The sequence below is a fragment of the Herpailurus yagouaroundi genome, unplaced genomic scaffold (assembly GCF_014898765.1).
Source record: "Herpailurus yagouaroundi ecotype Mexico unplaced genomic scaffold, PumYag 100, whole genome shotgun sequence".
Classification (NCBI taxonomy): Eukaryota; Metazoa; Chordata; class Mammalia; order Carnivora; family Felidae; genus Herpailurus; species Herpailurus yagouaroundi.
Genome location: NW_024412391.1, coordinates 47,519,232 through 47,531,236, shown reverse-complemented (window position 1 = coordinate 47,531,236; position 12,005 = coordinate 47,519,232). Strand labels below are relative to the sequence as shown.

At 39.9% G+C, this 12,005-nt stretch overlaps 1 protein-coding gene and 1 long non-coding RNA gene across 5 annotated transcripts in view; one reads left to right on the top strand and one right to left on the bottom strand.

The window, feature by feature from the left end:
* The window catches only part of IGF2BP3 (insulin like growth factor 2 mRNA binding protein 3), a 153,533-nt gene that overhangs the window by 27,479 nt on the left and 114,049 nt on the right, over positions 1 to 12,005 (bottom strand). For all 3 annotated transcript variants that reach the window (XM_040472436.1, XM_040472435.1, XM_040472437.1), the window contains 4 exons: positions 9,550 to 9,831; positions 5,435 to 5,569; positions 4,054 to 4,176; positions 1,561 to 1,696 (listed from right to left, as the gene is read on the bottom strand). In XM_040472436.1, coding sequence (XP_040328370.1) covers positions 1,561 to 1,696; positions 4,054 to 4,176; positions 5,435 to 5,569; positions 9,550 to 9,831 — 676 coding nt within the window. The remainder of the gene's footprint in view (positions 1 to 1,560; positions 1,697 to 4,053; positions 4,177 to 5,434; positions 5,570 to 9,549; positions 9,832 to 12,005) is intronic.
* Positions 3,388 to 12,005, top strand: part of LOC121028623 (uncharacterized) — a 34,601-nt gene continuing 25,983 nt past the window's right edge. For both annotated transcript variants that reach the window (XR_005789354.1, XR_005789353.1), the window contains exon 1: positions 3,388 to 3,673. This is a non-coding gene — a long non-coding RNA (uncharacterized LOC121028623). The remainder of the gene's footprint in view (positions 3,674 to 12,005) is intronic.

Genomic DNA, 12,005 nt, shown 5'->3' with positions numbered 1-12,005 from the left:
TAATAAAAAGGTCCCTCATTTTACATTTAAAAAAATCAAGTGTAATTATAAGTGACAATATTCAGATTGTGACCTTGTCTAGTAAAAAAAATTTAAAAAATCATTTTATGACTCAAATTTTAGAACAGAGCAGATGTTCCATGTTATTATACTTGAGCACATATCTGTTTATATTTCTTGATATGTTAAAATCTGTGTGCTCATTTGCCCCCTCCTTGATCTGAAGCTACACTAGCTTTCTCAAAGCAGGCAACATACCCTCGCTTTCCTTAATGATCAGCTCACAGTGCTTAGACAAATATGTACTCTGTGTGCTATGGGCACGCAGTAAATACAGACTGAAAACCTTGCATTAGTTGAAGAAGTAAGCAAACGAGATTTGTGCACTGAAAAGCAAACCAGATATACAGAAAAAGGTATTAAGAGATCTTTACTCCTTGGGTAAAATTTGGCTGTCGTGGGTCTAAAAGTCTAAAACAAAGTCAAGATCTTTGGCAATCAGGTCCCATCCCATACAACTATGGCAACTAGACATATCTTTGGAGTGTATCCAGGAGCCAGAAAGAGGACTTTGTGTTGGCTGAATTTTATAAGGGCTGAGGAAGTGAAGTGGAGATGACAGTTGAGACGTGAGCATACCTGGGAATCTCTTTAAAAGGTGTATGGTTGGATTAACTCGCAACTGACTCTGAAACATCAGATGAGCAGTTATAATGGGAAGACAGATTAGGCAGCCAGTCATGGGAGGTAAAATGATCAGCATATTTCTAGGTTCCTCTCACAAAGGTATTATTTTTATATTTCCCTTCTTTTACATGTAGTGTTTCAAATGACAGGCCCAACCGAGGAGTGGTTTTTTTTTTCATTTACTTGAAAATTCAAAATGGACTACTGACATGTTACATTTTCTGCACCATTCCATCCACTCAGGAAGGTCAGCAATTCACTTTAATTGCCTTCATTGCTCTACACAGATTATTTTGTCATTTTTAGTTGTTTTAACGCCAAGGTTTATGACTAACCAAATAAAAATTAAAATTTGAATTCTTAACAGTTGCTTTTATATGCGTGGTATCTATTATAATCCCAGTCCTAATAAGCATTCAATGTAGGCACAACAGCCCCATTTCACAGATGAAGAAACCAATGCTTGGAGAACAGGTAAGTTGTCCAAGAGAACAGAGCTGCAGCTAATCAGTGGTTGAACTAGGACTCAAACCCAGTTCACGTACCTCTTAAGCCCACGTTCCTACTCTACTAATCTTCAAATTAACATTGTGCAGAAGATACTCATTTTTTAGGAAAGTATTAGCCTTATTTAACAGATAAGGAAGCTAAGGCTCCAAGACTATACCATTTGCTAAAATCAGAGAGAGCCAAACCTGATGTCAAAGCCTGTGGTCTTCCAAACTATCCCACGGCACACTCACTATGGTGCTAAAAATCAATTAGAAACTACATCTAATGCTGCCACCATTAACGACATCAGGATTAATGCAATTGAAAACATCTTTTAACTGTTCATCAAAATAAAGGCATGTCCTCCATATTAAAACTAACATTCATAGAAGCAATATCATTTTCATAAGACTCCCTGATTTTCTTCATGATCTCTTCCTCAGCTTTAGCACATGTTTCAACGTTGCCTTTAACTGTAATGGTGCGCTCTGGATTATACAGCGTCAATTCCTGCAATCTGCAGAATGAAAAAGAGGGAAAAGAAAAAGAATGGAAATTACAGGAGGAAGACAGTTAATAACAGTCCAGCCACAGATGGCAATTAAAACCCAACTGTGGGGGCGCCTGGGTGGCGCAGTCGGTTAAGCGTCCGACTTCAGCCAGGTCACGATCTCGCAGTCCGTGAGTTCGAGCCCCGGCTCTGGGCTAATGGCTCAGAGCCTGCAGCCTGTTTCCGATTCTGAGTCTCCCTCTCTCTCTGCCCCTCCCCCGTTCATGCTCTCTCTCTGTCCCAAAAATAAATAAAAACGTTGAAAAAAAAATTAAAAAAAATAAAAATAAAAAAATAAAACCCAACTGTGGTGGCTGGCAGTATGTAAAAGTGGGTGGTCAGACATGATGAAAAATGAGTAAGCCCCAAAAGATAGGAATCCAAGAATTGTAAAGCTGCCGAAGAAAATACTTCCCCTCCAGTCTTCTCAACAGAAATTACTGGGTGTACACAGTTCACTTAAGCCCATGTTTGAAACACAGTGTACTTCTTGACCACTTAAGTGAACTTTTTTCACAACAATTCAACAGTGAAATGTAAAGAAAATGATCACAGGGGTATACGGTTTTAGTGAAAACCAAGAACCAGATGTACAAAAACTTTAATAAGGATGTTCCTAGACTGCGTGGACCAATTCTAAACATAATTGGCAGTCTCATGCAACTGCATTTTCTGGGTCACCAGCAAGAAATAAACATGGAAATATTCCAAAAAGGCAAACCAGAATTCATGTGTCTAAACTTACTTTTTGCCAGTAATTTTAGAGTTTAAAGTAAGCTGGAGAAAATAACATAAATCAATGTGTCTTGACTAAATTAAAAACATGATCCCTTGATGACCATATAGACCCTACATTAGAAGGCCTTAGCAGTATTCAGAAACCCTCTGCTTGACCAAGATTCTGCTGAAGCTTCATAATCCACTGAGATGACAATTGAGACTGCCTGAGCCTGAGCCACTCAATAGCCTTGAGAGGAAAGCAATGGGAGATTCTTAACCATGGAAAACAAGACTAAGTACATAGATTGAAAGTATACGGAAAACTGGTAGAGCTCTCCTTCATAATTGTAGAGTTAAAATCCTCATTTTCACTACTTAGCAGAATGCCGTAAGCTCAACTTGAGCCAGATGAATGGGTTATCATTCCTTAACCTTTTCTCTTATTTGCTAAAAATGTAAACATCTACACAAGGAAGACTATTTGTCTTAGACGGAAAAAGTGTACTTCTCATCTCTGGTCTCAACCCACCTCTCCCTGCCAAGCATTTTATATTAGCTTTTTTCTAATAGCTGCTTTACAAAGCTTTTAAAATTTTTTTCTCTGAAAACCCTCTCATTTTGGGGTGTAAAATTCAAGACACTCTGTGTTTTTTTGTTTGTTTTTGTTTTACAATCAGGCAGGACTTTCCTATTTCCTACCATTCCCTTCTTTGAAAACTCCTTGCTGCATCAACATGCTGCCTGTCTTTCCTTAGCATTTTTCCTTAGTTCATCAATCTCCTCTCACCTCATCTTTTTTGGGTACTGTGATGTAAAGAATAGTTACCCCCAGAAAGGGAAACCTTTCCATACAATTTCAGAGCATTCATAGACCCAAGGTGTGACAGCCAGCTTCCAAGATGACCTACTCCCCAGTGGGCCCAGTCCTCTCTCACACTGAATAGAGATGACCTGTGTCAATTATACTAGAAAAATGATAGAGTGTGACTTCTGAGGCTGTGTTATAAAAGACATTGTCATTTCCATCTTGCTCTTTCTTGGATAATCCACTCTGGGGGAAGACAGCTACCACTGTCCTAAAGACACCCAAGCAGCCCTGGGGAGAGGACCATGTGCTAAGGCCTCACATCAACAGTCAGCATGAACTTCTCAGCAACATCAAGTGACCCCAAGCCAGAAACACCCAGTTAAGCTGCTTCTGCATTCTTGACCCACAGAAACTAGGTGAGCAATAAATGTTTACTATTGTTTCAAGCTGTCAAATGTTGGGATAATTTGTTACACAGCAGTGGATAATAAATTGGGTTACTTATTTCAACTGTGGGAGTAGTGACCAGTAAATCTGACCAAGACTTCAGCCAGAAAGTATGAATGTAAAGTATTTAGTAGTGCTTTCTGCCTCTTTAGGAGGAAAAGATAATGCTTTCAATATGGGTTAGACACAGATAGTAGGTAGTAGATTAAGTTGGAGAAACAAAAAAAAGTATGTTGGTACAGGGTAGCTCAAACTCCTGAAAGATGGGAGTGGCTCTGTATAATACACAACCCACAGCTTCACAGTGCTAGAAAAATTTCTAACTCAAAGAAAGCAAGGCAGCACTTACGGAGATATCGTGATTTTAGTGTCAGTGTCTTGCTCAATTTTTTTAAGATTTCTTCCTTCCTTACCAATAAGACGGCCTACAAAGTTATTATGGGCTAAAATCTTCAAGGGAATCTCTTCTGTGCTGTAAATACAAAAAGAAAAAGGTCATGCCATCAGGAGAAGTAAACCTTCTCTTGGGTAAAAAGACAGTATCCATTCATTACACATTTACTTCTTACCTACGATATAGGAAGCATTATGCTAGGTTGAGTTTAAAGTCCACTGACCTCCATTCTAGCAATGCATGAATAGAGGGGGCAAAAAAACAATAACAAGTATTTGAAGGTAACTTTCAAAACCATTTTCTTCCATGCATCTCAGGGAATATCTTCCAAGGTAGACTGTTAGCTCATTGAAAACACCTCTTACTCAAACCCACATCCCTAAATCCCCAATACCAGAACACAATGTACAAATGCAAAACAATAGGATTTTACTATGAATTGTGAACTACATTCCTAGAGATACATGCACAATTTACAGAAGGAAACAGAAGAAACTCAACAGTGATTACTCTTTAGGGGAAGAGTATAAGAGCAGGAAGGGGGGCTTTCACTTTTCATTGTGTACCTTTCTGAATTTCCAAGTGATACATATCACTGCTGAAAAATATCACCGGCATTATCTGGATAGTGAGCCTTTCCGAATTTTTTTTTTTTTTAAAGAATTATGAACTTATAACAAAGCTACATGTAACATCTTACAACTAAAATACATTTAATACATATTAAAGTCCCTACAAATTAAGTGCTAGTGATTAGGTCCCCAGGCTAACTCCAGTACCTTAGTCTGCTCTCTCCTTTTAGGAGAGTGTTGTGCTATAAGCTCAAGTGGCATAGAACCTAACCTCTGTTCAAAGTTCTTGTGGAACAGGCATTTAGAGTTTCAACCTCAAACACCCAAATAAATCTCCAGTTTCCCTTAGCATAGGATTAGAGATTTCTCCACCTCTATACTCCCTGCTGCTGCAGAGTAGGGCTGGGCAGACAATAAGAACAGAGCTCCCATGGGCTCCGAGTAAGGGAGTCAGGGTTTGAGGCCCATTTTCGGTAAATCCCAAGAAGATTTCTTGGTTCACAGGTGGGCTTCCTATCCCATAGGTGCCTTCTCCTACAGCTAGACTCTCCCCATTACTACCAACCACCCCATATCCAAACATGATTGAAAATAAAATACTTAAAAGACTTCTACTTTATAACCAACTCAGGAGTACCTACCACCACAGCTCTTCAGGACAGCACTGCCCTGTTTGTTGACAATGCCTAAGAATTCTGTCATAGAAGTCCAAAATAAAGCAGCATGAGTATCAACCTCTTCACAGCTTAATCCTCTTTACTCACAATTTTATATCTTGAGCTTCCTTATGCATAATTTCCAGAATGGATTTACAAGCCGCAGAGGTCCCTTCAGGGGTAGAGAGGATAGTAATGGACTTCTCAGCAGCACCTGCATTCTCTTTACGATGGACATCGATTCTTACAGTGAGCACAAGGAGGAAAGGAAAACTGTAAGCATGTATTCACATATACAGAGTCTGGAATATCAACTTCAAAGTAACAGGAAAGCAAACTGGTGCAGCCACTCTGGAGAAGAGTATGGAGGTTCCTCAAAAAACTAAAAATAGAACTACCCTACAACCCAGCAACTGCACTATTAAGTATTTATCCCAAAGGACACAGAAATAAAGATTTGATGGATGCATCCTAATGTTTGTAGCAGCAGTATCAACATTAGCCAAACTAAGGAGAAAGCCCAAATATCTATCAACTGATGTAGGATAAAGAACATGTGGTATATATATACACAGTGCAATATTACCCCATCAAAAACAATGAAATCTTGCATTTGCAATGACGTGGACGGAACTAGAATGTATTATGCTAAGCGAAATAAGTCAACAGACAAATACCTTATGATTTTCACTCGTATGTAGAATTTAAGAAACAAAACAGATGAATGTATGGGAAGGGGGCAGGGAGATAACAGAGGGAAACAAACCACAAGAGACTTTTTTAATTTTTTAATGCTTATTCATTTATTGAAATAGAGACAGAGCACGAGTGGGGGAGGGGGAGGGGCAGAGAGAGAGAGACAGACAGACAGACACAGAATCCCAAGCAGGCTCCAGGCTCTGAGCTGTCAGTACAGAGCCCGATGCAGGGCTCGAACTCATGAACTATGAGATCATGACCTGAGCCGAAGTTGGACGCTTAACTGACTGAGCCACCCAGGCACCCCATAAGAGACTCTTAATGATAGACAGCAAACTATGGGTTGATGAAGGGCAGCTGGTGGGGGGATGGGCTAGACAGGTGATGGATATTAAGGAGGGCACTTGTGGTGATGAGCCACAAGTGGGTACTGTATATAAGTGATGAATCACCGAATTCTACTCCTGAAACCAATACTGGACTGGTTAAAGTTTAAGTAAAAAAATAATTTAAAAAACATGTTGTGAAGTTACAGATACCAACACAGTAAGAGGTCCTTCATCTTACATGAAAGAAGAAACAATACATATGATAAGGTTTCTTTTTTTTTTTTTTTTTTTAATGTTTATTCACTTTTAAGAGAGAGACAGAGGGCAAGCCGGGGAGGGGCAAAGAGAGAGGGAGACACAGAATCTGAAGCAGGCTCCGAGCTGTCAGCACAGAGCCCGATGCGCGGCTCAAAACCACAAACTAAGATCGTGACCTGAGCAGAAGTCAGACACTTAACCGACTGAGCCACCCAGGCACCCTAGGATTTCTCTTTTAAAGCTACCCATGTTAGCAGATACAAGGAATTAAGTCCTATAAAGACAGATTCCCAACTTATCAATACTTCCAGGGATAAGATGAAAGGTAACCGCCCCCTTTTTAAAAATGTGCACGCTTATTTTTAATTAAATACAAAGTGAGTCTTCTGTCATTTAAGAAGTACAAGAAAGAAAATTATCTGAAAAAGTGTGCTTGGGGAAAATTAAATACTTGTTGAGTCCCTCTGGCCATTCAAACACTAGAAGAGCTACACAACTCCTGGCCTTAAGAACGGCTGCTTCACCACACCAATAAAGTCAAGGTTTACATTTCATTTTTCTAAATGTTTGAAACCTGAAGATTCATCTCTGAATTTAAAGGGCGATGAGTAGGTGGGGTGATGGGTGAGATAAAGGAGTAATATTAAGAATATATTATCATGATAAGCACTGAGTAGTGTATACAATTGCTCAGTCATGGTACTATACACCTGAAAATAATACTGTACCTTAATTATACTTAAATTTAAAGACATTTCCAGAACCTTAAAAAAAAAAAAAAAAAGGCAATGTAGAAATTAAACAAATAAGAGCTGTCTAGAAATAATTTAAAACAATATTTCAGGTTAAGTCCCAATCTCAGGAACTATCTTTCCAAACCACTATTTCAATTCCCAATCACTGTTAAGTATTGCTTATGTTCTAGTAGGTAAAATGTTAATCTAGTTTATTTCCACCCATTCACCCGTGTTAAGGATTACTAAACTCTGATCCTCTGAGAGAAGGGAATATTGCTTTATAGATCAGGGTAGCCCTCTGAGACCATTCCAGAAACAGAAGATCTAATAATGACTAGTTTCAATGGCCAAGAGTTAATTAAATCCACTGGCAGAACTCTGCAAATGAATCATCGGATATAACGAAAATTGCTTCCCTTCCCTTTCCATCCTCCATCTTCCTGCCTTAATAAAACAAACAGTTCAATTTAATTCATAGAAGCTCTTTCCTCTGACAAGGAAATGAGTAGCTTTAAAAGAATAACTCTAATCTGCCACAGGACAAGGAAGGGAAACCATTTAATAATTAGTTTCTGCAGGTAACAGTGGATAAAGGAAAGCAAGGAGCCCTTCCATTTCAATATTAAAACCAGGCAAATTTAAGATTAAAACTTCCCCACTCCCTACATTATGAAGTCAAAGACCACTGGTTTAACACAAAGGTTACCAGTATCCCACATTTCCTGCTTCAAAGCAGGGGGAGGGAGGGCAGGATCAGACATCACCGTGCAGGTAGAGTGGGCATGCAACCACCACCAAACACAGCTCATTTCGCTTCTGCAGGAGAAATGAGTCAGCTAGTTCAACACTGGCATGGTGCCTGCGATAAATATGAATATCCTGTTAAGCTCAGGGGAACAAACATACATAATCAAGACCTACATAGTACCATAGCTGTACTTTCAGAAAAAGACTGCTTAACTCCATGGACCACATAAAATAAAGTCATTTTCCGTACTTTACTTACAAATTTAAAACACAAAATAATCCATTCATCTTCGTAGCTGGTCCAAAGACATTTCCATTTCCATTGTTGTGTACAATGACACAGCCACCTCTCTCCAGTGCGCTAACTATGGCAGCCACTGTCCCCAGAGAGGTGCTTAGTGCACTTTACAGAACAAGGGGTGAGGACAGTTCATTGTCAAGCTCCTTTGGGTCAAAAGATCCACATAGAGCCTAACAGGATGGTTAATAAGCAAATCAACATATAATGCACTGAAACTTTTAAAGAGTATCTTAGATGTATTTTAAAGGCACTAAATGTAATTTACATACAGTCATTTCATTCATTTGATAAATATGAGAGTCTTCTACCTAGCAGACCATGTGCTCAGTACTGGGGCTACCGTCATAAATAAAAACACACAGCTCTTGCTTTCTACTGCTGCAAAGCTAGCTCCAATGTTTAACGGACAATCTCCAATCCCTTAAAATTTGCCTATTAAAACTATCAAATTAACATCCTAAAGAATAAGCCAATCCAACCACATGGCTTAATTATGGGATAAATTTGGACCATAAACTGAATGATTTTTTTTTTCAACGTTTTTTATTTATTTTTGGGACAGAGAGAGACAGAGCATGAACGGGGGAGGGGCAGAGAGAGAGGGAGACACAGAATCGGAAACAGGCTCCAGGCTCTGAGCCATCAGCCCAGAGCCTGACGCGGGGCTCGAACTCACGGACCGCGAGATCGTGACCTGGCTGAAGTCGGACGCTTAACCGACTGCGCCACCCAGGCGCCCCAACTGAATGATTCTTTACCGACATAAAGCATGATTGAAAAACTACGTCTGTACTGGACCCAGAAAATTACTTCCAAAAACACTGAAGGCAGGTATCACTGGGGGTAGGACTGGGGACAGGGATAGGTGAGTAGAGAATAGGCAAGTAGTGGCCCTTTTATTCGCCGGTGCCTCCCGCATCAGAAGTGGATTAGGTATCATTTTTCCATTTATGTGTGCAAATTTGAAGTTCTCTTTGAGATTAAGGTTTTGCCTCAGATTATCAAATCACAAGGTTTTTCCAGATTCCCAAATACTGTACAAGGAGGAATCACGGCCACACTCAGAAGGACATCAAGTACCAGAACAACTTACTGTTATTAAAATTCAAAGGGGAAAATATTAACATCCACTGCAGCCTCACCAATACTCACTTTGACTGAGTCTGTTTGGTAATGTTCCGAATGGTGGCACCTTCTTTTCCTATGATGGCTCCAACAAATTGGGTAGGGACCAGCAGGCGCAGAGGCAAGTCACACGGTTTCTGCTTGGAGATGGATCCTGGAGATCCCTGCCTCGATGAGCCCCTCTGCCCAAACCCACGACGACCCCGGGGCTGCTGTGAGGGGTTCTGCTGGGCAGCCATTTCATCAGGGATGTAGGCCACTTTCAATGTGAAGCTCTCCAACTGGAATCCATTTAGTTTATCCAAAGCTCTGGAAGATGACAAGGAGCAGAGTATGGGAAGAGAAATTGAGTTATATATAAACCTTTCAGCAAAGCAATACCCATCTCTTTCCACTCTGGATTACCACTTCTAAAAATTCTGAACAAAGCCACTGAGCAAGTAGTAAACTCCAAACACATACAATCCAACCCCCAAACACACAGACACACGCGCACTCATAGAAGACCAAGTTTCCAAAGGGAACATATTTGCCACTTACCAATGAAAAATAGAAAAAAGGTTAATCAACAGAGTTTGATTAAAAATGGTATTACGCGTGAGGTTAATAACAGCTTATGAGTACCTAAACTTCAAAGAAGTGAGTGGACAGTCTTTGTCTTGTCTGGTTTTTCCAAATCAGAATGGAAAAGATGTTAGAAATATGTACATCCCCCACTTCACCCTCTTGAAAAATAAAAATATTAAAACATTTTAAGAATTGCAGGACAAATATCCCTAAAGCACTCATGGGAGACACATACAAATTAATACTTAGGCTAATCAGTCAGTCAATAAATTCTCAGCAGTTCATGAGCAAGTCTCTGAGAAAAAAGCAGTCCCTGACCCTGTGGAATTTATGATCTGATTTGCGGCAGAGGCAGGGGTGCTAGTGAATCAAAAAAAGCAAATGAAGCTATTTTCTACTTTATCTATCTATCCATGCATGCATCCATTTACCCACCCATCTATTTTGAGAGAAGCTCTATTTTTTTCTTCATTTTTAAACCTCATTACAGAAAAGTACCCACACTTAAGCATACATATCCAGGTGAATGTACATATCCAGATCCAGAACTAGGATGTACCAATGCCCCAAATGCCCCATCAGGGCATTTTTCAGTAATTTCCCCTCCCCTAGATTTCTAACACCATAGATTAATTCTGCCTGTTTTAAAATTCTATACAAGTAAGTACATATGAGTACACGTTATATAGTATCATGTCTCACATCTCATGAGACTCATCTACATTTTTGTGTTGTACCTTACCTATTTTCTAAGTGGATAACTCAACAAAAAAATTGATAGAAAAGATATGGCCAAGATTTCAAAAGCACATAAACACTCCTAAGAATATACACTCCCCAGTACACAACAAAATTAAAAACAAAGATCCCACACTTTTTCTCTAGGGTTACTTCAAATTCTTTGCTCGGATTCTGTCTCAATGGGCACGGAGTTCAGCCCTGGTAAGGGAAAAAACAAAACCAAAGAAACAGGAATGAAGCAGTTTCTCTCTAGTTGCCCAGAGTCATCATTTCTGGTTCACATACTGCCTTCCTTATCTGCAGATTCAGTTTCTGACGTGAATGGAAAGGGGGAAAAAAGAAGATGATGATGATGATGATGATCCTAGCACCAAAAAGGGCACCAGAAGCACGGAATTGCAAGACAGCCTAGGCAACCAGACAAGGCATGCTGCTTGTTCTCAGGACCCAGAATTCTGCCCTCTGTTCTTACTTGAATCCCGTTTCATGGCTATCCCACAGTGCCTAGCACACGAGTGAACTCGTAAGAGATCACAATCGAACAGAGCTTTGTCTGTCCCCATCACCACCACCCCCCACCCCAGACACTTCCCAGAATCATTGTTAACTATGATAACATCTGCAAATGGACAGTATTTTCCATACATTTATACATGTGTGTCTGTGTTCAGTGCCCTCTTTAAAAGCATAACTGAACCTGAAACTAATATAACTTGGTAAGTCAACTATACTCAAATGTTTAAATCATCTTTAAAAAGAGGTAAATATTGGGGCGCCTGGGTGGCGCAGTCGGTTAAGCGTCCGACTTCAGCCAGGTCACGATCTCGCGGTCCGGGAGTTCGAGCCCCGCGTCGGGCTCTGGGCTGATGGCTCGGAGCCTGGAGCCTGTTTCCGATTCTGCGTCTCCCTCTCTCTGCCCCTCCCCCGTTCATGCTCTGTCTCTCTCTGTCCCAAAAATAAATAAATGTTGAAAAAAAAAATTTAAAAAAAAGAGGTAAATATTTCCAGTTTTAAAAGAAGTACTAGGAGTATAATGTGCAACACAGTAACAGTTATCTGTGCTTTTGGTGTATTTGAAAGTTGTTACAAGAGTAGATTCTGAACATTCTCATCTCAAAGAAAAACCTCTTTTGTGTATGAGATGACAGGTGTTAACTAATTTACATTGGTAATCA